The sequence below is a fragment of the Rhizopus delemar genome, genomic scaffold (assembly GCF_000149305.1).
Source record: "Rhizopus delemar RA 99-880 supercont3.20 genomic scaffold, whole genome shotgun sequence".
Taxonomy (NCBI): Eukaryota; Fungi; Mucoromycota; class Mucoromycetes; order Mucorales; family Rhizopodaceae; genus Rhizopus; species Rhizopus delemar.
Window position 1 is genome coordinate 462,264 of NW_027137846.1, and position 25,851 is coordinate 488,114.

At 35.0% G+C, this 25,851-nt stretch overlaps 6 protein-coding genes across 6 annotated transcripts; 2 read left to right on the forward strand and 4 right to left on the reverse strand.

Moving 5' to 3' along the window:
- Positions 1–129: 129 nt before the first annotated feature.
- Positions 130–240, reverse strand: RO3G_16552 (uncharacterized protein; the record flags this gene model as incomplete). Its single annotated transcript, XM_067671136.1, has 1 exon — positions 130–240. The coding sequence occupies one exon, from the start codon at positions 238–240 to the stop codon at positions 130–132; it is 111 nt and encodes a 36-aa protein (XP_067527237.1).
- Positions 241–2,821: 2,581 nt separating this feature from the next.
- On the forward strand, positions 2,822–4,379 carry RO3G_16553 (uncharacterized protein; the record flags this gene model as incomplete). Its single annotated transcript, XM_067671137.1, has 6 exons — positions 2,822–2,851; positions 2,913–2,942; positions 2,999–3,116; positions 3,255–3,328; positions 3,384–3,467; positions 3,534–4,379. 6 exons carry the CDS (start codon positions 2,822–2,824, stop codon positions 4,377–4,379), a joined length of 1,182 nt encoding a protein of 393 aa, XP_067527238.1.
- A 4,517-nt stretch (positions 4,380–8,896) lies between these two features.
- Positions 8,897–9,928, reverse strand: RO3G_16554 (uncharacterized protein; the record flags this gene model as incomplete). The annotated part of the gene is made up of 1 exon (XM_067671138.1): positions 8,897–9,928. One exon carries the CDS (start codon positions 9,926–9,928, stop codon positions 8,897–8,899), a length of 1,032 nt encoding a protein of 343 aa, XP_067527239.1.
- Positions 9,929–14,337: 4,409 nt separating this feature from the next.
- Positions 14,338–15,369, reverse strand: RO3G_16555 (uncharacterized protein; the record flags this gene model as incomplete). The annotated part of the gene is made up of 1 exon (XM_067671139.1): positions 14,338–15,369. One exon carries the CDS (start codon positions 15,367–15,369, stop codon positions 14,338–14,340), a length of 1,032 nt encoding a protein of 343 aa, XP_067527240.1.
- A 3,979-nt stretch (positions 15,370–19,348) lies between these two features.
- Positions 19,349–20,224, reverse strand: RO3G_16556 (uncharacterized protein; the record flags this gene model as incomplete). Its single annotated transcript, XM_067671140.1, has 1 exon — positions 19,349–20,224. The coding sequence occupies one exon, from the start codon at positions 20,222–20,224 to the stop codon at positions 19,349–19,351; it is 876 nt and encodes a 291-aa protein (XP_067527241.1).
- Positions 20,225–20,751: 527 nt separating this feature from the next.
- RO3G_16557 (uncharacterized protein) lies at positions 20,752–25,614 on the forward strand (the record flags this gene model as incomplete). The annotated part of the gene is made up of 3 exons (XM_067671141.1): positions 20,752–22,972; positions 23,090–24,892; positions 25,055–25,614. 3 exons carry the CDS (start codon positions 20,752–20,754, stop codon positions 25,612–25,614), a joined length of 4,584 nt encoding a protein of 1,527 aa, XP_067527242.1.
- Between the last annotated feature and the right edge of the window lie 237 nt (positions 25,615–25,851).

The window sequence follows — 25,851 nt, forward strand, 5'->3', positions numbered from 1 at the left end:
CCGTCAAGCATGGAGGCGGCAATATCATGGTCTGGAGCTGCATTACATGGGAAGGAGTTGGGTGGATAGTTGATGTAGGTCATCGTATGAATAGCGAAGGCTACCTTGAGGTCTTAAAAGATGACTTACTCAAGACAATGGAAAGTTATGGCTTGGATTCCTCCAAAATGGTGTTTCAGCAGGACAATGATCCGAAGCATACATCGAAGGTAGTGAAAGAATGGATTGACCAGCAGCCATTTGAAGCATTGGAATGGCCTCCTCGATCACCAGACCTAAATCCCATAGAGCATATGTGGGCTCATTTAAAGAGAGAGCTATTTCATAGCTATGAGGCACCACCAACTAGTATGCATGAGCTATGGGAGCGTATAGGTCAGACCTGGTATGCCATTTCTAAAGAAGAATGCCAAAAATACATCGAAAGTATGCCGAAAAGGTGTGCTGCAGTTATTAAAGCAAAAGGTCGTTGGACTAAATATTGATTTTTTTAAATAAAGTGTGTAAAAATGTTGACTTATAAATGCCGTCAAAACTGGTCGCATGTACCGTCGGACTTTAAGTGCCAATTACTACCAGTATACTGGCTCTACTGTGATGTCTGTGTTACCATATAATTGTCCAGAGTTTGCTCTTTCGAATGAAGTATATTTCATTGCTATAGACTAAGAAATGAAGAAGAAGATAGTGCGTATAGGCAAAATATGAAAACATGCGACCAGTTTTGACGGCCACTGTAAATATTGTATATGGTTAATATTGTAAATGAGTCTTAGAGAATATGTAATATATAATATTATGTATTCAGTACCTGTTATTTCTTATATAAGATTTGAGTAATCTCATACGAATAATAAGTATTTAATGGGGTAAATACGACAAATCTTCATTGTTAAAAAAGAAATCATTGTCATGTTTTGACATGTCAATAAGATGACAGCCTTATCATTCTAAGCTAAATCTTTACAGATGGGTTTGAATAAGAATAGATCCTGATAATTACCAACTGCCCTGAATAGCCAAGTTTCACTTTCATCTCAACAGTTGATTATTTACACCAGTTTATAAAATTTTTCTTATAGATGTCAAATCATATCGGTCGTAACTATCTCTTGTCATTTAATCTCAGGTCCTACTCAACTAATATAAATAGCCTTGGAATCTTTCTTTAATAAAAGTATTCGACTTTAGAACTATTGTTCGGTCTCGTTAATTCTTCTTTTTCTTATTTTAAATACTTAAAACACTTCAATCATTACAACGTCTAATATTTATATTCTTCTATCAGTTGGCGGGTAAATGAGTAGTTATGAGTGTTAAGGATACATAAGATTATAGTCACTTTATTTTAATAAAAGGAATCTCATATGATCCTAAATAATATGTTGACATAACTTTGGAATCATTTATAACATTATTCCCAACACAGATCAATAAAAGACTTTGATTAGATTTTTATATTAAGCTTTATTCATATTAACTTCACACAGTCAAATGATGGCGTGGTTGTAATATAGTTTATTGATGATATGAGCATGTTGAATAAGGAATGACAATTACTTACCGGATCATCATTAAGTCATGTAAACATTTATCCTAACTGAGATATTATTATTAGCCGTAATATCCAATCACGGAACTAGAGGATTTTATATTCATCCGTACCGTCTCCTTAAATAGTCCTACATCCAGAGTTATCTGAAACCATCCCAATAGCATAATTGACAATACAAGCTAGGAACAGGCTAAACTAATAATTAGAAATAGTAATCATCTATTCTGTCGAATTGATCATAAGTCTGTCCAAATTCTTTATCCGTATCATGTCTATAAATACTCTCACTTTTTACATGTAGAATTTATAATATTCAATCTTAGTTATCTTAACTTAATAAAGAGGTACTAAGATCTAACAGTATTTCTTTATCTTTGTTGTTATACTACTTTTACTTAAAACTCCCCTATTCTAAACAATGAGCGTAGATCCAATCATTGACATGTTTGATTGAAGAATGATCACTGAATCGATGATGAAAATTTTTAATTCGTTGTTTTTATAGATCTTATTGTTCTTTAACTGATCTGGGAGAGTTGTCCCGTCTTCATTGAGAGGAAAGATATATTTATATGAAATGCCTCCAGTCAGATCAAAGTTGACTAGGTACCTGATCCATTATTATTCATTTACAGAAATGATGAATAGTAAAGATCATGACTTATTTAGTGTTCATGTTTACTTCATAGAATGAATCTAATAGTGATAGTTTTATATAAAAAAGAAGAAAGGTATATTTTATTTAATAAAGATTTAAATTATTATCTTTTATCAATTTTAATATACTTCTTTTAGTTGTGATTATTCAATGTCCGTTATGATCAGACGCTGTTCAATAACACAAACCATGTCTTTTCACAAGCAGATCATAAAAATAGGCATGTGTAAGTTTGTTTAAGTGAACTGTTACATCTTTCAGCTGTTGAAACTTGGTATAGTGTTTTGAACATAAGAATTTTTTAAATCGAAGACTTACATCTATTATGCCATGAATCCCATAGATGAGGCTTATTTTCAATCGGCCAATGAAAAATAATGACGTGGAACTAGAAAAAAGTTTATTAAAGTTGAAGTTTCTTAAATAAGTCAGCCGAATAAACCAATAGAAAACGTCAAAAAAGTTAAATAAGTCCGTGTTAGTGTTCTTTTAGTAAGTGACTGTTCATAAGGCGCGTCAAATTTAATCAGAGCCGTTCCTTAGAAGTTTTTATAATGTATTGAAACAGTTTCTAAATTATTTAAACTGTTGTATATAAGGAGTGGATCATGATTGAAATGGATGAAAATGAATATATTGTAAGCTTTGATTAATAGACTAACAAACTTAGAATATAAGCTTATACACTTAACTAATCAGGTTTCCCGAATTGCTGGCATGAAGATTATTGTAAAATTCCTTCATTAAAAATATCAGTTTATGGGCATTTACAATTTAAAAAATAGAATAAGACAAGATATTACCTTATCGAATGGGAAGGTTATGAATTAGTTGAAAACACTTGGGAAAGAGAAAATAATGTATATTCCCCTCACAGCATCTCCAAATTTATTGAAGATTATTGTAAGGAATCACATTGTAGAAGAGATTTAGTGCCTTATATAAACAGGAAAATCTTATTACAAAACACATATGATCCTGATACGAAACAACATTACAAACCCATTAAAAATGTAGAACAAATCACTACTGTTACAACAGATGCAAAAGACAAAAAACGTGTAAGAGATACGTCTGATTGTGAACTAGAAAATTCTTCACGAGCTGTACAGGATGTAAGCATACAAGATCTATTACTCTGCAAGTATTAAATTGACTCACAATTTGTAGATACGAAAGAGTTTTCGTCCGCTTTTATTAGATGCTCCAAAAGAGTTTCAAGATACCTTCAATTTTGTGATAAACTCAGTTAAGGTAAGCTACTAAAAAAAGAGAGGGAAATAAGAGAATAGGATTTTTATTTTATTCACGTAAACGCAGATCAATTTTCCAGTTGTTAGAGCACAAAATCACCAGCGAATAAATAACGTTCCATTATATGTGGTCAAAAACTTAAAAGCCAGAGTTACTATTTATAACGACATTGACTCGGATTTACCAAACGATTTTATATACACTGACCAGTTATTGTATACTGCACCTGTCCAGCAACCGGATCCAAATTTCTTGTCGGGATGTAACTGCTCTGGGTCGGATGACTGTTCATCCGGTTGTCACGATACTGTTGTTTACGACAATAAAGGGAGATTGGCTGTTAAGCAAGGAACAGCAATTTATGAATGTAATAACGCTTGTGAATGCAGTATAAACTGTAAAAACAGAGTGGTTCAGCGTGGTCGAAGTATCCCACTACAGATATTTAAAACATCAAAAAAAGGATGGGGAGTACGAACTACTCAAACAATTCTAAAGGGTACGTTTATAGAGGAATATATAGGGGAGGTAATAACTACGGAAGAGTGCGATAAGCGTGGATCCTTCTATGATGAACATGGCTGCAGTTATTTGTTTGACATGGACTTTGCTCAAGGTGAATTACCTACGAAATATGCAATTGACGCTTTTATTATGGGAAATGTTAGTCGGTTCTTCAATCACTCTTGTTCGCCCAATCTAGAGGTTTTTGCTGTCTACTACGATAGCGCTGATGTTCAAATGCATCGCTTAGCCTTCTTTGCAAGTCGCGACATTAAAAAAAATGAAGAACTTTGTTTTGACTATAATGGTAGAGAAGATCTGCAACAAATAGAAGATGAAGAAGAAAATCCTGCGCGTTATTCTTGCCATTGTGACTCCAATGAATGCCGAAAATGGATTTATATGTAGATGGTCTAAACTCTCTAATATTAAGCATATGGTGAAGCCATCAACTAATCATTTTAATAAATTATTATTGGACAATGCATAATATAGTATGTATCGTCTATTATTACACCAAGAATTATTGAAAGTTATACCTAATTGATCACAACTTTTATTTCCATTCAATCTGAATGAAATAGAAATACAATACTAAGCAAAAAAAATAGACTATGTGCTTTTTCCCATTTTTTATAAACTGCAGCAATCCATGGCTTTATAAAAATAAAAACATGGGGGAGGAGGATTATCAACAGCAGAGATTGTTATGAGTATCTCTATAAATATTCTTTCTTGATTTTCTAATTTAGTGTTAGGTCTCTCATAATTAACGCGTACTGGATCTTCTGATTTATGTGATTAACACATTCTTAGTATCGTTTTAGAGTATTTCAACAGGGGGAAATTAAATGATTTTCATAACACTTAATATTGTAGATTGCTTAATGAAATTAATTATGTCTGGTAAGTATTCAACAAAAAACAAATGTTATTTCAATTCTCATTCTAATGGTCTAAATTCATTAGCCACGTCATTAGCATTTATTTTTACCAGAAATCAAGTACTAATGTGATGAAAGAGACATATTATTACAAAAAGTTTTTGATCTTTTGAATGTATATTTAATTTATAATTAAAAGATGATTTTCACTCTAGTTATACTATATCTTCTGAATTTGTTATACAATGGGAAATCATCTAGCTCTAACATTAAAATGTTGTAGCGAGTACATTACAAACAGTAAATCATTTCAATGGCTCTTTTTTGGATCCTTACAATTTGTTGTTTTCATTTATTGCTTGGACAGTGCATCAAAAGCCACAATTGTCGTCAGCAATAGGACGCCGAACAAGCTTCATTTTTTATTCTTTTTTTATGATCATTTATGCTCAAATAACTAAATTTTGTAATCTTTGATGTTTATTATTACAAGATCATCAGTTAAGTATTGGATAACAGTTAATAGATACAAATTCGAGTAATTCATCCACTTTATTGCTTTTCATTTCTCATCTGCTTTTAGGTTTCCTTCTTTGCTTGTACCTACTTTTCTCCATTCAATCTATCAAAATGCCTCTGTTGACATCCTTTAGATGACCTTTATCTTGTTCAACTTTTTTTTATTTTTCCAATTGTATTGAGCTTCTTCTGCACTGACAGTAAAAGACCAAAGAACTTAATTAAAGAGGAAACTTATAGTTGAAGAAAGAAGATTGCAAATCCTCAAAAAAAAAAAATATGTTAATCAATTTTTGATATAAAGAGTTGACAACCAGGAGACTATTTTAACAACAATTACACTATTTTCAGGAATAAAAGTCGCACTGATTTGCAGCTTTTATATATTGACTGCATTATAAAATCTACAAAAATATATTATTTTCTAGAAATAGTGTACAATAGTAACTGATATTGGTATATACGTTGGTATTTTCTAACTGTATGGTACAATGACTCAAATTTATCTGTACCTTTACCATTACCTCCTTTTCCACTGCCATATAGTTTTTAATAACTTTCATTTCTGCTTTAGGAAATCAATTCTTTTCGCTGTCAATTATACAATCACCGATCACATATGTGATATACCTTTTGCTTACACCATACTTTATTTTTTCATATTTAACTTCATTTCTCCTTTTTCTTTCCAAAATCATTTCATGCATTCTTTATTTATTTACTTTTCTTCCTTGCTTCTTCGGTTTTTCCTTCTCAATTTCCGGATTAAATGTCATGTGCATTACAATTGATAAACCCAAGTTAGTTTTTAGCTATGCGATCTTTTCTTATTTCACTCCTTTGTTTTCTCAAGTTTATCTTAAACTAAACTCAGTTTAAATGGAGAAGTTATCTTTACTATACTAAAGCATTGTAATACAAGGTGAGTTGAATTGATAGAACTGTTTATGCAAGATAGTGACTGTAATGCGCAACGTTAATTAAACAAAGGCATAATTGCTAAATAGCATAAAGATTATGAGTAATCTCACACATGTTGTAGAATAATACCATGCTCGCTAAGACCAAGGGAGCCATCAGCAAATAAGTATGAAAGAAACAGTATAGTAATGGAAGAGTGTACTAATTGTTATGTTCTGGTAAAGTAAAAGAAATAACAAAGATAAACCAAAAGAATACTTTTTGAGACTGAACTTTATTTAAGACAATCTTAATTGTTAAAATGAAATCATTACAAAGTCTACTATTTATATTCTTCTATCAGTTGGCGGGTAAATGAGTAGTTATGAGCATAGATCCAATCATTGACACGTTTGATTGAATAGTGATCACTGAATCGATTATGAAAATTTTTAATTCGTTGTTTTTATAGATCTTATTGTTCTTTAACTGATCTGGGAGAGTTGTCCCGTCTTCATTGAGAGGAAAGATATATTTATATGAAATGCCTCCAGTCAGATCAAAGTTGACTAGGTACCTGATCCATTATTATTCATTTACAGAAATGATGAATAGTAAAGATCATGACTTATTTAGTATTCATGTTTATTTTATAGAATGAATCGAATAGTGATAGTTTTATATAAAAAGAAGAAGAATATATTTTATTTAATAAAGATTTAAATTATTATCTTTTATCAATTTTAATATACTTCTTTTAGTTGTGATTATTCAATGTCCGTTATGATCAGACTCTGTTCTACAACACTAATAATAGAATACAATGTAAACAATTCAATTATGATAAGAAATTTCAAAAACTACAAATATAGCTGTTAAAGATATATAAGATTATTGTTTTGCCAAATATGAAATAGAAGACAAAAACTACAAAAAGACGATAGTTGTGAAACTAAAGATTATATATGACTTTATTAATAAAAATATTGAGGGTATTTATACTTTTTGAATGTCTGGGTCTTTGCCGCTATTTCAATTGATCGGTTAAAAGAATGATATGGAATATAAGGAAGGATAGTGGATAATCAATAGCCGCTGTCTACTTGACGAATCAAGGGACAATGAAGTAATTAAACTATTGATCTAACGATAATTATAGAATAGGATTGAACTGCCGTTGTTGTAATCAGGTTCCGATATAGTCTTTTAGAACGCTGGTAGGACAACAGGGCAAGATTGGCTATTGCAGAATTCTCACGTTTATTAATAGAGATCTGGTTAGACTATAATTCTGTAGTATCCAAGTTTATCCATGAATGTTCACTTTATTAGTTGTGTGGATACAACAATTATGATCAGTATTTTGATAAACATTATGTATGAGACAAAAGTTAAGATGTAAATAGACAATGGTTGTGAAACTAAAGATTATATATGGCTTTATTAATAAAACAGTTGAGGCTAATTATACTTTTCGAATGACTGGATCTTTATCGCTGTTTTAATGTGCCGTATCTCGAGATACCTGAATTACTTTAAAAATGTATTATATCAGATTCTCAGTATTTTTACCAACCCCTTATTATTGACAATGTAAGTTATAGTTCCATATCGAATTTCACTTTAATATTCTTACGCTTCCTGTCTTTATGTATGTTGTTTTATTTTGGGATCTTTGTGTAAAATTTGTTCGAAAAAAAAGACAGACTAAACTAGGCTCATATAGCACTATTCATAAAGGTTCAGAATGTTACTGCTGTAGTCCCTTTGAGCTACAGTAAGGGACAAAATCAGTCCGTTTTTTGGTTTTTTCGCAATGCCACGCCGGGAATTATACTTAGAGCTCCGCTTTGCTGACAAAAAACTTACTTCTTTTTTTAACGAATCTGGCAATACCTGTCGGGATTGGTATTTTTTAGTTTCCGACATGTTATGAGAAGATATATTGAAAATAACGGATTTTTATTTCTTTGAATTTTAATTAGTACTTGGTATCACGGCCCTTACGCTGGATTACGTCCCGAACTCGACGGGGCATGGAGTGAATAAGGTTTCTACATTTCTCTGGAGTTGCTAGGTCATACCAAAGCTTCGAAACCCGGTCAAAAAATGCTTGGTCAGCCTCAATCACGGAAGGGGGTGGTCTTGTCATCTGTTCCCTCTTTTTAAGCATGGCCCATGCATTTTCAATTGGGTTAAGGTCAGGAGAGTATGCTGGCCAACTCAGTAGCTTAACCTTGTTCTTTTGGAACCATTTTGAAGGAGCTGAAGCACAATGGATGCTTGCATTATCTTGTTGAAAGATCATGTCACTATTTTGCAGACCATAGTACTTCAATGTTTCCTTGTATTCCTCCTGAAGTACTGATGTACAGTGACTCCCAAAACTGTCCCAATGTTTTGTAATTTTGTCTTTTACTGTCAATGGTGCTATTGCTGTTTGTATAAAGTATGCCTTGTTGTACCTCATTTGAAAGCTGCAGTGGTGGCGATATACGTGGTACAAACTGCATCGCAACTGATGTAGCACAGACGGAGATGATGCATGTACAAAATGATCGGTGCATTGGGACAGTTTTGGGAGCATATTGAGAAAATCGGAATGTCTTTATTTATTTACTACTAATAGTCTGTCCAACGCCCTTTGTTCTGAATACACTTATGTATACGTTGTGGCATACTTTCTATAACTTTTTGACATTCTTCCGGCTTCATGTGGTCGTACCAAACCTTAGTTACACGTTCATAAAGCTCGTTCAAGCCTTTTGGTGCAGTTTCATAATCATTAAGTCTCCTTTTCAACAATGACCACATATTTTCGATAGGGTTTAAGTCAGGAGATTGTGCAGGCCATTGTAAAACGTTATAGGATTGTTTTTGAAGGTATTCCTTTACTACTTTTGACGTATGCTTAGGGTCATTGTCATGCTGAAAAATCACCTGATGACGTTCCAAGCCTAATTTATCAATACCATATTTTATCGTACGCTCCAATTCATCTTCCAAGATTTCTTTGTACAATGCTTTGTCCATATTACCATTGATTTTGCACATCCAACCAACTCCAGCATAGGTAATGGCACTCCACAACATAATACTGCCTCCACCGTGTTTAACAGTCATCTTCACATGATGGGATTTCAGGCTTTCCCCGGATCGAATCCAAGCCCAGGTGCGTCCATCCGAATTAAATCTGTTGATTTTTGTCTCGTCTGACCAAATAACACATTTCCAGTCATCTACTGTCCAGTCCTTGTGAGCAATGCACCAAGAAAGCCTGTTGCGGATATTCTTTGCGCTGAGTAATGGCTTCTTTGGCTTCTCAATCGCACCTAAGCCCGCCTTTCGAAGGGCTCTACGAACTGTTTCAACACCTACTTTCTTTCCAATATCGTTTTCAAGGCATTCAGTAACCTTCACAGCACTCTGAACACGATTTCTGGTGACCTGGCGTACACAGTAACGTTCATCAGCTGCAGGCAACACCTTCGGTCGACCGCCGTTCGACTTCATAACACCAGAGCAATGGGTTTTTCGGAGTCTCCCAACCGTACTCTTACTTAAACCCGTCAATTCTTCCACCTCCCGAACCGACTTACCTTCTTTAAGGAGAGAAATAGCTTGAAAGACCGTATTTTGTGAGACTTGTTTCATATTGATATTTAAGGAGCGAATTATAGCAGAGTAGGAGCTTAAAACTTCAGCAGATAATAATTAGGACATCGGATACGTTTGTAGCGCTAGTATATGCAGTTTGGTGATTGTATGCAAGTTGTGGGAGAATATTTTGTAGAGATTCCGATTTTCTCAATATGCTCCCAAAACTGTCCCAATGCACCGATCATTTTGTACATGCATCATCTCCGTCTGTGCTACATCAGTTGCGATGCAGTTTGTACCACGTATATCGCCACCACTGCAGCTTTCAAATGAGGTACAACAAGGCATACTTTATACAAACAGCAATAGCACCATTGACAGTAAAAGACAAAATTACAAAACATTGGGACAGTTTTGGGAGTCACTGTATATAGCTCACCATTTACATTACTTTGTAGCCAGGACATGTAGCCCCCTCCATGTATAGTTATGCAACTTCAAAGCATAATCCCGCCTGCTCCATAAGCATGTTTCTTCTTGTAGTGATGGTCTCGATAAGGTGCATTATTCTCTTTCCAAGCGTATTATAGACCATTAGACCCTCTTTTTTGGATCTTTGTCTCATCAGAAAAGACAACGCGTTCCCAATCAGTCTCGGACCAGTCTTTATGAGCCTTTGCCCAATCATATCGCGCCTTTTGCCTGTCATTATTAAGTGGAAGTGCCGTCTTCTTTTTAGCCGATTTTAGACCTTTGCGTTTGAAAGTACGAGTAATTGTTTTTGGATTGACTGATCGATCTGGTTTTTTAACGCCAAAGGAGGCATCAGCTGCGCTTTTAGATAAGCCTAGTCTTATGTCTCTAGCTGCTTTGGTTTCCTCCCTAGGTGTGAGTAAACGATGTCTACCCGCGCTATTTATTGACTGCATCTTGGTTTTCCTTGAAATTCTTCGAATCATGGACTTTCCACAGCCTACTTTCTTTTGAATTACATCCCATGGAATGGAGTGGTTCATCATGTTTTCAATTTGGGCATGTTTGTCGGCATTCTTTGCTGTCATGGCGTGTTTGGCTAATCTGAGATGAGGTAAACGGGGAAAAAGAAAAAATGTAAAAAAATAAAATGAGCTAAAATATGAGAACGCGTAAGCGTTCACTGACGTCATAAGACATACCAAACTAAATTTCAAGTCAGTCCAGTGACTGTTTCTGGAGATACGGGACCTAATGCAAAATTGGGCGTTAGCAGCTATCACGGAAAATCACTTTTTCCGCCATAACTACAGAAGAAATGCAGCTAGAAGCAATTAGATTACACCAACATTTTTGTCTAGTTTACGTGCAAATTTAGTGTCAGCAAGGCGGAGCTCTAAAAGTAATTCTCGGAGAGGCATTGCGAAAAAACCAAAAAACGGACTGATTTTGTCCCTTACTGTATATTTATTTTTGAGTTCTGGTGTTAGTAGTGTATATACTCTTTCTTCTATTTCAAATATCTTCTGTTCTTTGGATATACTATTTGAATATGACATAGACCTTTTCTATGTTGTTTAATGCAACAGATGCTACCAATTGTCGTGTCTGATCACGAATAGATTTTTTAAGGTAATTAACAAAGGTACAAGATAATTAATTGAGTAGTAAAAAGCTAATTGTTTATTTAATAAATATAAGATCTATTTATACTATTTTATGTTTGCTGCGGTGGTGATGTTTGTTACTTGCAGTTATGATGTTAATACTGAAGACACTGCGGTTGTACTGCGGTTATACTGCGGTTGCTAGTTTACAGTTGAAAGTCCAAAAGAGATAATTGTGTTACATTCTAAAAATGTAACAAAAGGCGTGACACTAACTGGCGTGGTACTGTGAGATTTGAGTTTGTAAGGTTTTTAGAGTGTTAAATAGGTTTGTATTGAATAAGTCTTGATATAAGATCAAAGGCTTATGTAGGATTTGATTCCAAAAAGAGTAATGATTTGAGTGTGAGTTTCTTGCGTTAAGTGACCACCAGATCTTTTGAAGTAGATCAAACTATTTTGAGTAAAGTGAAATAAAAAGATAAAATAAAAGTAAAATAAAAAGGATTTACAATGAAGTGTATATACTTCAAGGGACTTCTTGTTCTTGATGTTAAGTAAAATAAAAAAAAAAATAAAAGAGATTTACTTTGAATGATATTTATTTGAAATAATCAAAAAGTAATATGAAGTAAGTAAGAACAAAAGTAAGTAGGTAAAGTATAAGAAATATTGAAGTTATTTATATGTTTTTGGTTTTTCTGATTATATGCTGTTTTTGATGATTTTATGGATATTCTATATTTTTTTGTATTTTTCTGGATTTATCTGTATTCATACGTATTTGTTTGTATGTTCCTGGATTTAAACTAATTGGAGAGAGAAAAGTCGAATGTTGCTGTAATAGCTTGTTTTCTATTTAGGCCTTGTGTATTTATAAAGAGTTTAAAGTAGTTTTGAATATGAAGTAAAGTTATATTTGAGTATTTTCTTGATAGGAGTGACCACCAGATCTTGTTTAAAGTAGATCAGTCTTGATATAAAGGTAATAGTAGCTTGATATGAGCTTTAACAGTGATACAATGAAGATATTTGGCTTCAAGGGACTCGACTTGTTGTTGATGTTTAGTAAAATAGTAATAGTAATAAAAGAGATTTGCGTTGAATGATATTTATTTAAAAATAATCAAAAGTAAAGTATGTCAGAAGTAAATTGTCAAAAGTAAGTGAATTAATGTTTTTATAGTTTTTATGAATTTTATAACATGCTTTAAATTTAAAGCATGCCTTGATTTTAATGCACCTTTTAATTTTTGTGCCTTGCATTAATTTTTATGTACTGTATCTTGTCGGTTATACTGTAGTTAGATGTGCTTACGGAGGTAAGTTTAGGTGTTTGGTTGTTAAAGTTGATAGAGTTTTTCTTGACAAGAGTAAGATTTAAGCAAAAGCTTGTTATATTTGTCGTTGATAGTGACCACCAGATCTTATGTGTAAGATCAATACGATGTTTCTTGATAAAAGTTAAAGTAGAGTAAAAAGTTTAGGTAAACAGGGACTTTCTTGTTAAAGTTTGTTAATTATTGAGTAGAAATATATGATTTATTTAAACTGACTAACATTTTCTTTACAAAAAGATGGGATATATATATATGAATATTTTCTTTTTTTCTTTTTAGCTTTTCTTATTTTTTTTTGACTTTTTTCATTTTTCAACTTTTTTCAATTTTCGACTTTTTTCATATTTTGACTTCTTTCACTTTTGCTTCGTGTGACCTCTTTATTCACTTCTATTGTCACAACAGTTGAAAGTCCAAAAGAGATAATTGTGTTACATTCTAAAAATGTAACAAAAGACGTGACAGGGGTTTCCTTTTTCGTGTGTTACAGCATCTTCATTGCCATTTTCGTTACAATATATAGTGTAATAGCTTGTTTTCTATTTAGGCCTTGTGTATTTATAAAGGGTTTAAAGTAGTTTTGAATATGAAGTAAAGTTATATTTGAGTATTTTCTTGATAGGAGTGACCACCAGATCTTGTTTTAAAGTAGATCAGTCTTGATATAAAGGTAATAGTAGCTTGATATGAGCTTTAACAGTGATACAATGAAGATATTTGGCTTCAAGGGACTCGACTTGTTGTTGATGTTTAGTAAAATAGTAATAGTAATAAAAGAGATTTGCGTTGAATGATATTTATTTAAAAATAATCAAAAGTAAAGTATGTCAGAAGTAAATTTGTCAAAAGTAAGTGAATTAATTGTTTTTATAGTTTTTATGAATTTTATAACATGCTTTAAATTTAAAGCATGCCTTGATTTTAATGCACCTTTTAATTTTTGTGCCTTGCATTAATTTTTATGTACTGTAACTTGTCGGTTATACTGTAGTTAGATGTGCTTACGGAGGTAAGTTTAGGTGTTTGGTTGTTAAAGTTGATAGAGTTTTTCTTGACAAGAGTAAGATTTAAGCAAAAGCTTGTTATATTTGTCGTTGATAGTGACCACCAGATCTTATGTGTAAGATCAATACGATGTTTCTTGAGAAGGTATTGGGATTTAAAGTATATAATAAAAATATCAGGAACTTTATAAGTAAAGATAGCCTGTTTATAATATAAGTGATTCTTTATTGAAAATGAATAAGATATCCAATCCTTGTGTCAAAGAAAATAATTGTTGGGATATTTACAGTGGCCAGCAAAACCGTTCGCACAAAACGTATTTTTTTCTTTCTGCACCATTTGTGGCTTATTGTGCATACTGGGCACTATAGTTAGTGCATATTATCTAAAAGTAGAAGCTCTTGGCTTTCTAATGACGTATAATATGCCACCCTAAGCGCAGCCTAAATCATATTACGGACAATCAAAAATCAAAGGTACATTCGAACGGTTTTGCGGCCATATATTTTGAAAGCAAAATGCGTTAAAATTAGTTTATTTAATAACCAATGTAAAAGCCATCAGCCTCAATAACTGCACGGCATCGATCCGGCATACTTTTAATAGACTTTTGGCATTCTTCAGCCGTGATTTGGTACCAAGTGTGACCTATGCGGTCCCATAGCTCATGTATACCACATGGAGGGCAGTCATAGTTTCTAAATAGCCGACGTTTAAGCAATTGCCACATGTTTTCAATTGGGTTCAAGTCTGGTGATTGTGGTGGCCATTTCATAACATGAAAGTCTTGCTCATTTAGCCATTTTGACACGACTTTAGCTGTATGTTTGGGATCGTTGTCCTGCATAAAGATAAATTGATTTGTAGGTTTTCCACTTTCTTCCATGTACCAGGCCAAAGGCTTCATCAAATCATCTTGTAAAACCTCCAAATAAACGTCCTTAGTCATGTTCTTGCCCACATCCACAATATAGCCTGGACCATACCAGCTAATACAGCTCCATACCATTATAGAGCCTCCTCCATGCTTCACTGTCTCACAAACATGGTGCTTTTTAAGCGGTTGGCCTGGCACTTTCCATGCATAAGATTTTCCGTCGGACCCAAAACGGTTGATTTTGGTTTCGTCAGGCCATATGACATTCATCCAATCGTTTACTGTCCAGTCAATATGCTGACGAGCCCATTGGAGCCTCCTCTTTCTATTTCTTTCATTAATTAAAGGTTTCTTTGGCCTGACAAACGAGACCAAACCAGCGTCCCTTAACGCCCTACGTACAGTATCTACAGAAACTGACTTGCCCAAGTTCTGCTCCAACGACTGCTGTGCTTGTACAGCATTTTCGAGCCCATCTACTGCTACAGCACGAACGAGATGCTGCTGCTCCCGCTTAGTCAGCGCTTTTGGCCTACCACCTTTGTCAATTCGAGCAGGCAAACCTAATTCCAAACGAATTTTATGAACAGTGGAGGATGATACTTTAACTATCTTTGTAATTTTATGATAAGAAAAGCCTTGACGAAGGTAAAACTCGATAGTGTTCTTGCGATCTTCTGTTAATGGTTGCATGTTGAGTAATTACTTGGTAAATGTCGAGATGTCGAAATGGGAATGTGCGAATGACAAAGGAAAAAAAGAAAAAAAATAGTGCGTAGCGGTGAATTAGTAAGCAGCGAAAGTTCTGGAAGAATCTCAGGGTGTAGTGACTGCGTTTACCGCAATCGAGGAATTTCTCAAGCGAGGCCGCAAAACCGTTCGAATGTACCTTTGATTTTTGATTGTCCGTACTATGATTTAGGGTGCGCTTAGGGTGGCATATTATACGTCATTAGAAAGTCAAGAGCTTCTACTTTTAGATAATATGCACTAACTATAGTGCCCAGTATGCACAATAAGCCACAAATGGTGCAGAAAGAAAAAAATACGTTTTGTGCGAACGGTTTTGCTGGCCACTGTATACTAGTTGTGGTTGTTCCTTTTTTTTTTTTTTTTTTCTTTTTCTTTTTTTTTTGAAGTTTCTTTCATTTTTCTATTTTTTTCATTTTTGAACCTTGTTTGATATTTGAACTTTGTTTCATTTTTGAACTTTCTAGTCTTCGCTAGCCTGACTTTGTGTAACGCTTTCATTTTGGTTTTGTGGGTTACAGTACCTTCGGGTGAAAATTTATAATCTGCATCCTTACACTGCTGTGAAATCTTTATATTTCAGGGTTTAGATAGGATTGAGGTAAGTTGTTAATATAATATATCGTGTTTTGAAGAAGGTGTTGAATATAATTTATATCCAAAGAAGTAAAATTGAATAGATGTATGTTTGAGTGTAAGTGACCACCAGATCTTATTAAGTTGATCAGACTTGAATTGAATAAAAAGAATAAAGGTAAAGTAAAGATAAAATAAAAGGGATTTACAATGAAATATAAGTTTCAAGGGATTATTGGTTCTTCCTATTTATACAAATAAAATAAAGAGATATTTGGATTCAAAGGATATTTATTGTGATAAAGTAAGGTAATGTAAAATAATAGGTAAGATAATAGGATAAGATAATAATAATAATTGAAATATTTATAAAAAGATACTGATATTTATATGTTTTTTGATTTTCATACTTTTATGCTGTTTTTGGTTTTTCTTTTGTTTTCTTCTTTTTTTTGTTGTCCTTGAATTCCTTTGCTATTAGCATAGCATCGTTTGCTATTGAGATAGCATTGTAATAATTTCTTTTATAGTAGTTTCTCTGTTTGGGAGTGTTGAGTTAAGGTTTAAATAAACAGATTTGGGTGTAATTGATATAAGAGTTGCTTTTATATGAGTCAGATTTGGCTTGATTCGCTTGTTATAGTGACCACCAGACCTTGTAAAGTAGATCAGACTGTTTTGATAAAGGTAAAATAAAAAAAAAAGATAAAAAGATAAATAAAAGGGGGTTTTACACACTGGAATACTAGTTCTAAGTGTTGGAGATGTTCTTGATCGTTGTTTGAGTATACATTTAAGTCGTCGATATAAGCTACTAAGCATTTATTGATCAATGGTCGAAAACATAGATCTATCAATCTTTGGAAAGTGGCTGGAGAGTTTACTAAACCCATAGGTAAGGTATTGTAATGATATGTTCCAAATTTGGTAGTAAATGCTGTCAGCTCTTTGCTTGATTCGTCTAAGGGTACTTGATGAAATCCAGCTCGCATGTCAAGTGCTGAGAACACTTTGGCTTTTCCTAGCGTATCTAATAGATCGTCTATTCTTGGTAAAGGATATGCATCCTTCTTTGTTACTGTGTTGAGCTTTCGGTAGTCGATTACCATTCTATATTCACCGTTTTTCTTCTTTACTAAGATAACTGGCGCAGCCCAAGGACTATTTGATGGGGATATTACTCCTAACTTGCAATACTTGTCCAATTCCTTTTGAAGATATTCCGCTTCTAAGGGGCTGATTCGATATGGTCTATGGCTGATTGGCATTGTATCTTCTTGTATAATAATCTTGTGATTTATAACGTCTGTTCGTCCTATGGTATCATTATTCCAATCGAATACATGATCGTATCTACTGAGTAGAGCTCGCAGTTGCTTTCGAATGTCAGATGGTAATTCTCCTATTTCCAGTTTTTCATATAATGCAGTATCCAACAGTTTATGTTTCGTTTTGTGCTTGTTTCTAATATCACTAGTTCCTATTGTACATAGATCGTGATTCGTTTGTAAAGTATAGGCTGATATGACTTTATCTCGATGTAAATTGTATCGTTCTAATATTCCTAGCTCTTCTTCTGGTTCTACGATAATTACTTCATTGGTGCGATTAAAGAGTCGTATTTCAACTGTCCGCTTATTCACAATTAGGGTAGAACATGTATCAAAGTATCCGCTAGCATTATTTAGCTTAGGGTGAGTTGTTTCAAAGTGATAAATCAAATCGGGTATTTCTTTTTCTGGTTTGTCCAATGTTAAGGTCATCGATGAGTTAGCTGGTATTGTTAATCCGGATGCTGTAGCTTGTATGAAGTGAGATTCTTTGAAATTTGTTATAGTAACTTCCTCTTTTGTTCCATCTTCTAATACTAATAGAGACTGATTTTCTTTTTCATCATCTGTTATTTCCTCTTCAGTATCATTTTCTGAGCTTTCTTCTTCTTCTGATTCAGTTTCTTCAATATCATCGTCATAACTATCATCGGATTGTTCTTCATCAGATTGCTCTAACTTGTTATTGGTTAGGCTAACTGGGGGTTGATATGTCTGCTGATAAGACCTCATTTTTGGCAATACAACATTCTTCCGTTCGTAATATATGGGTAGTTTGGCCTTTTGATGTTTGTATTTGACCTTCAAGGTTAAGGTGTCAAAGTCAATTCTTGCTTTTGCACGGTTTAACCAATTGTTTCCCAGGATAAGGTGTGTAGGGCATGATGGTAATACTTCAATGGTACATGGAATAACCATATCATCTTTTATTCCAATTGGTACATCATATATCAATCCAAGACCTGTCTGCTTTGAGCCATTTCCTAGAGTGAAAATGCTGTCTGATGCTGAATCTATTTCTAATCCTAGGGCATCTGCTAAAGCCTTCGACATACATGTTTTTGCAGCACCACTATCGACTAATGCTTTTATGTTTTTGTCGCCAATGCTTACGGTTGAATACACAGCGGTTGTGTTTAATTCTTCATCCTCCAGTAATGCCATGGTTTGTTGTAATTGCTGGGATGCTTGATCTTGTTTTGGCTTTCGTTTTGGTCTACACTCGCTTACAAGTTTTCTTCTTAATGCAGGTGCTACTGTAATTAAATCACCTATATCTATGTCGGCTTTGTGTCGTAACACATCTGATACAATGTCGTATTTGATGTCAGGTTGTGTTCTTTTTATTCTAGGTGTCTTATGCTTCTGCTTTTCTTGTATAGGCAAGTCCATGTCAACTTCAATGTTTTGTGGTTGCATTGATACCTTTGGTCTAGTTGTCGGATGAACTTCTTCGATATGACTTCTTGTTGTTACTCGTTTCGTCACAGAAGGTCCTGCTACTTGCTTTCCTTTGTCCTTAGCTTGTCTATTTTTTGGATATGGGGTTGCGGTTCCGACTTCAGGAGGTTTTTCCGGTCTGATAGCTGCATATAGATCTTTATTATGCTTTGAGTTTTTATTTTCCGTTTCTGTTAATAAGGCGTTTAGTTGATGCTGTTGTGTATTATTAATGGGTTTTGTATTATTTTGGGTGTTTGATTGACCATTTCCTTGTTTAAAGGCAACCGACCCATTTAGTTTTTTGACGGTTGTTTTGTATTGGAAGTTTGTTGCTGCACGTTGTTATTGTCCATTTGTGTGTTGTACCTATTATTGTTGTTGTAGTTATTGCTGTATCTTCCATACCTATTGTTGCCATTATTGTTGCTACTGTTGTTGTTATAATCGTTGTAATTGCTGCTATTGTTGTAACGATTATTGCGGTTGTAATTTCTGGCAGGTTGTTGATATTGTTGATGATTGTTGAACTCCATACGAATAGTCTTTTGAATAAGGTCCACTAGATCCTGCTGTTAATTAGTCTCCATAATTTGCTGATGGTTGTAAGTTTGCTGAGATCTATGATGATTACGATTACCGTGTTGTTGACTTGGATAACCTTTAGAAGTATCCATAGCTGCTAACTGGTTGATAGCAAGCATGTTATGATCGTTTGAATTGTATACTGGCATATTAGTATGTTGAACTTCTCGGTAAGGTAAGACTGGTACACCATATTCATAATCGTCAATAAGTTCGATGTTATGATTTGGGGGTGTATGATGCGACTGATAATAGCTGTCACTGGGATAGACCAAAGCTTGGTTTGCATTTCTTGGGATAAAGGGATTATCTACCATAGCAATTCTACGTGGTCTATTTGCGTTCCACCATCCTTCTGCGTGGTTCATCCAATCCTTTAGTGTCTTTGAGCTACTTTGTATGCAGAATCTTTTGATTTCTGGCTGTAAACCAGCTCTAAATCGGCTTTCGATTACAGCTTCATCTTCGATATTGGCAAGATCAGCTGCTTCCCTTAGTCTAGCTAAGAAGATACGGGGGTGTTCTTGTTCTCCTTGAATCATATCATTAAATTCCAATTCATAGTTTTGGATGAGCTCTGCTGTGACATATTGACTTCTAAGAGCTTCAATTGCTTGTTCGTATTTGACGTCGGGAAGTTTCTTGAGTATGTCTTTTTCAAAAAAGACTTTTGCAGCACCTTTGAGTAAGGATCTGAGAATTGCGAGTTTACGGGCGTCATGTACATTATTGATAGCAAGATAAGATTCGAGTCTTTCTAGGAAGTAGCGAAAATCTTCGCCTTCATATCCATGAAAGTCAACGGGTACAGGTTTATAGTTATAATTATTGGCCAACGCGATATGTCCGGTATTGTAAGTCGCCATTTTAGATGTTATTGAGTTTGTAAATAAGTTGTTTGAGTGCTTGAGCAAGTAAATTCTTGTGAGTTAAGGTTTTGTAAGTGATGTATCCATCATTCATAACTCGATATGAAAACAGTATTAATAAGCTACATGTAAATGTATCCAATAGACAAGCTACAGGTTAATTCGGATAATCTTCATTAAGGATAAGATGCTGCGTAATTGCACGGTTAAACTATATTAAATCCAGGAACTAAATCACAGTCAGCCGCAGTCAATCATATACGAGTATTCAATGACAAATATAACAATAGAAGAACACGTAACCCTTATCTATTTGTCATCAGCTATATCATACTCATTAATTATTAATCCATGTCATGAAATATTATCCGTCTATGAAAAGTATAAATAGAGTACAATTTTCTTATTAAATAAAACAATCTCTTTTATCGAGTCTCGTCCTCTCTTGTTCCTTTTTATTCTTGGATAAATCATTTTTTTTGACGAATTCTCTTTACTCTATTACTACTACACTATTCTCAAACATGTCTATCAACTCTAACCTTTTGGCTTCCAACGAAGAAATTCTTTTTTCTGAAAGTGATCCAGCTTTCATTGGTCCTCGACTTGAAAAATCTACCATGGTTAATGGGGTGGAACTCTCTAGTCATGGTTCGCCCATTTCTAATACAGAAGACATAGAGATGGAAGAAGTAGAAGTCGGGGCACCCATTTCCCCACTTGCTGGTGTCAAGATCAGTGGCGCAGCACCACCTTCTCAGGTCTTAGGTGGTCGTAATTTAACGGCTACCATTCAGACTTTGACGAAACAGGTTGAGCAAGTTGCTGCGGCTATTACTAGTCAAGAGCTTACGGGAAAGCAACTGGCTAACCTTTCTCGTGAATACACCACCAAGTCCACCATCTTGGCCTCCTTGTTGGACCTGCAAGCAAAACTGGCTAATAACTTGGCTATACAGACCAATAGCTCTGCCATTAACGGTTCTAACAGTCAACCCACGGTAGTCCCTCAAAACTTACCTTTGTTTCAATATACTGGTAATGTGGAGAACTCGGCCTTGCCTGTCTATAAAGACATTGCTGAGTGTATCCGACGTTTTGAGGACATCCTCTTTGCGTATCGTTTGGATGTACAGGTGCATTGGCAGCGCCTCATCCCTTTCTCACTTACCCATCCCCAGCGTTCATGGTATGATGAATTACGGGTAAAGAAGAACTTATCTTGGGCCACATTCAAGGAGCAATTAACCTTGAAATACGGCATCGAATCCACTGAGGCTCAAGCTCACGCCTCAAGAGAGCTGTTAACCATCAGCATGCAACCTGATGAATCTGTGGAAAAATACACCGACCGCTTCTTGAAGCTCAAGCGTGAAGCCACACCCGTAGCTGATGATTTTTTGGCTATCTTGTTCGTGAACTCCCTTCCTGGCAGCCTCCAAAATCATGTCAATATGGCCATCGTCAGTCTGGACCAGGAGGCAAAAAATGATATCAACCTCCTTTCAAGTATCGCAAGAAAGTTTCATACGAAACAACAGACCTTGCCCAATACGTCAACCAGAAAGTTCAATAACCAACCCTCTCAAGTCAACGGGTTGAACCCTCCCAGTGGTATTCATAAAAGAAACCACCGTACGGATGGAAGGACTTGTGTTATCCATGGGAAGTGCAACCACACAACTGATCGTTGTAAGAAGGCTCAGGAACTGGGTATAACTGGCAGCATGAACAAAGAGACGTTTAGTAAGCGTTGCTTTAAGTGCAACGCTCCTTTTACTAGGGAGCATTTAAATGTTTGCCCTAAAAGGAATCAACCTCTTTCCGCTGGTTCTGCCTCCTCCTCCTCTACTGCACCTACCATAACCCGAGCATTCCGCTCACTTCAGTTGACTGGCAGTGAAGATGTACCAATGGGTACAAAAGCTTCTAAGTACAACCCTGCCAACCAACAAGACCACGATGAAGAACAGGATCTTGACGATGAAGCCGTCAAGGACATCCACTACTACTCATCACTATGTAAGTTGCAACCGTTTAATACAAAACTTCACAGTTTTAATAACAAACGTACTGATTCCTTTTTTGTACCCATCACTATAGAAAATGTCCGTACTTGGGCTTTGGTTGATACTGGGTGTAATGCTTCTACGATCTCTCCTGACCTAGCAAAAATTATAAACGTTAGAACTTTTCCTGTTTCAGGAAAATTACAATTAGCTAGTTTGAATACCTTGGTACCTAGAACTGCTATTACAGATCAAATAAAAGTATTTTATAACGGAATCAATGTCTTGCATAAATTTGAAATTTTTAAGTTTGATAAAGATATACCTATTTGTATTGGTACAGATCTTATGCCTAAGTTAAACATTAACTTGACAGGTTTAGCTGTTACGTGGGATAGTCCTAATATCTCTACAATACCTGATCCAATAGACCCTTCACCTATCAAACCTAACAAGTCACCCGCTGGCACTCACCAACAGCGTGAACAACTTATGGACGCATTACAGCCATATTTGAGCGCTAATGCTAAGATCCCTAGCACATCTGCATGTCCTCTACCTGAAGCGATAGTTCGCTTGGAAACTGAGCCAGGTAAAACGACTTATAGACGACAGTATCCTATTGCACTGTCAATCCAGCCTAAAGTACAAGAACAGGTTGATAAATGGTTAGCAGATGGCGTGATTGAAATAGCCCCTCCTAATACTGCATTTAACTCTCCTTTGTTGACTGTACGTAAGAAGGACGCTAATGGTAATTATAGTGACGATATACAGGTATGTATAGACCCCAGACATATCAATGCAATACTCATTAAAGATCGTACCGACCGCTTTCAATTACCATTGATAGCTGAGTTGCATCAAAAAATGAGTGCTGCTACGCTATTCACAGTACTTGACCTCAAACAAGCTTTTCATCGTCTACCTCTAGCTGAAGAGCATAGAGCACTCACAGCTTTCACATTTAACGGTCAACAATATCAATTCTGTAGAGCACCATTCGGTTTGACCCCCATACCAAATCACTTCCAACGTGTGCTAACTACTCTCTTACATGACTTGCCATACGTAACATGTTTCATTGATGATTTAACTATCGGTACTGGACCCGATATTGAGGAACATATCAAATGCATAACTACTGTCATCGAACGACTTACATCAGCTAAATTCATTCTTAACGTTGATAAATGTCATTTTATGCAAACTTCTGTAAACATCCTGGGCTTCACTATTAGCCACAATAGTCTCTCACTGGATAGCAGAAAGGTTGCAAACGCTTTAGCGTGGCCAATACCAAAGACTGGAAAAGATATACAACGCTTTCTAGGTCTCGCTAATTATTTTCGAAGTCATCTCCCAAATTTCTCTACCATGACCGCACCGTTAGATAAACTACGTAATAAAGGTTCATTGGAACACATTTGGACTGACAAATATCTACAGGCTTTTCGAAATATACAGACAGCCTTATCTAATGCTCCTGTTTTGTCTATACCTGACATGCGTCATGAATTACAGCTAGCTACAGATGCTAGCAACACAGGAATTGGCGGTGTACTTTATCAAATTATCGACGATAAAACTCGCTATATTGGATTCGCAGCAAGAGCACTGTCGAAGTCAGAAATGAACTACTCGACAACTAAACGAGAGCTGTTAGCCATCTGTTATCTTTTTGAAAGATTTCACAAGTGGTTGTATGGATCTCATTTCACGCTGTATACTGATCATAAAAGTTTGGTTTATCTTGGCACACAAAACATTCCTAATCCCATGATGCTGAATTGGTTCGAAACTATTTTCAACTATACATTCAGAGTAATCCATCGTCCAGGAATTGAAAATGTGTTGCCGGATTCACTTTCTCGTCTTTTTTCAGACTATACGGAAAAAAGACTGGGGGGAGATAGTAATCCTCAGCAACTTTCCATAAAAAATAAAATTACAAAGTCACAGAACAAACGTACTACAGAAAACAGTACAAATATAAAACAAAGAGCTGTACAACTAGTAGACTACATGACACCACCAGAAGAAGAACGTCATAACCTATTATTAAAGGCACATCTACTTGGACACTTTGGGGCTGATGCTATTGTAAAGACAATCCACAATGATAATTTGCACTGGATTAATATTAAAAAAGATGCATTACAGCTCGTATCCAATTGTCCTGAATGTCAACAATTTAATATTGGCAAACACGGATATCACCCTCCCCGTAGTATTCTACCAGAGGGTCCTTTTGATCACGTCTGTATTGACCTTGGTACCCTGAACGTTACATCAACAGAAGGACACAATTTCATTTTAGTTCTAGTTGATCTTTTTACAAGATTTACAATTCTAAGACCATTAATGGATAAAACTGCAGTATCCATAGCTAATGAACTTAGAGATATCTTTTGCACTTTTGGTTGGCCCAAAAAACTTAGTTCAGATAACGGTACAGAATTCACTAATGAAATATTTAATTCATTAATGGAAACCTGTGGTATTGACCATAGACTTTCACTGCCTTATAACCCATTGGGTAATTCGACTAACGAATCGTTTGTTGGAATAGCCAAACGAGCTCTTGTTAAAAGATTACAAGGCAAGAAGGACGAGTGGAATCTTTTCCTTCCTAGTATTCAATATGCTATGAATTGTAAATATTCTAGATTACATCATTCCAGACCATTCGTGCTTATGTATAATAGGCAACCAAATGAATTCCAGGATTATTCTAATACACAATCCTCAATACCTAACTCTAGTCAGCAATATGCTAAAGCACTAGAAAATAAACTAGACAATATGAACAACATAGTAATCCCTGCTATACGTAACCGTATTATGACTACTCAAAGAATTGACAACGAGTATTTTACAAAGAAACACCGCATTGTACATCAACAATTTCCTACTAATAGCGAAGTTATGATAAAAAATGTGAATAGAAATAGTAAAACTGACCCAAGGTACGAGGGGCCCTTTGTCGTACATGGAGTCACAAAAAATGGTAGCTACATTTTGACGGATAAAACAGGTGCATTATTATCGCGCGACGTACCTACTTCGCACATCAAACTTATCTCTACAGACAACGTTGTTAATAATCGCGCTGACCAACAACAGTACGATGTGCAGGCAATTATCCAACATAAAGGAAATAACACTAGCAATTATAAATACCTAGTAAGATGGAAAGGTTATCCTCCAGAATATGATACCTGGGAACCTGCCTCAAGTTTTGATGACATGAGTATGATAGAACAGTACTGGGCAAGACGTAACGTCAATAATAACATTGGCAAACGTAAACGCTCATCTCATACTAATTTGCCAACCAAGACTAATAATCTTAACAAAAGAAGCAAGACAAAGTAACGAGCTGAATATGGTCTTTTCCCATTACTTTTTTTCCTAAACAGGTTTTTATGGGTTTTTATCGATTATATACCAGAAGAGCATGCTCTCTCTTTTCTCTACACTTACGTCTTTAATATGAACAGCCTAAGCAATCATATTAGATATAATCCATGTACTCTTCGTTATTCATGATGTTCATCGGTTGTTCCAACCTGGAAGGGGGCAATGATGTATCCATCATTCATAACTCGATAT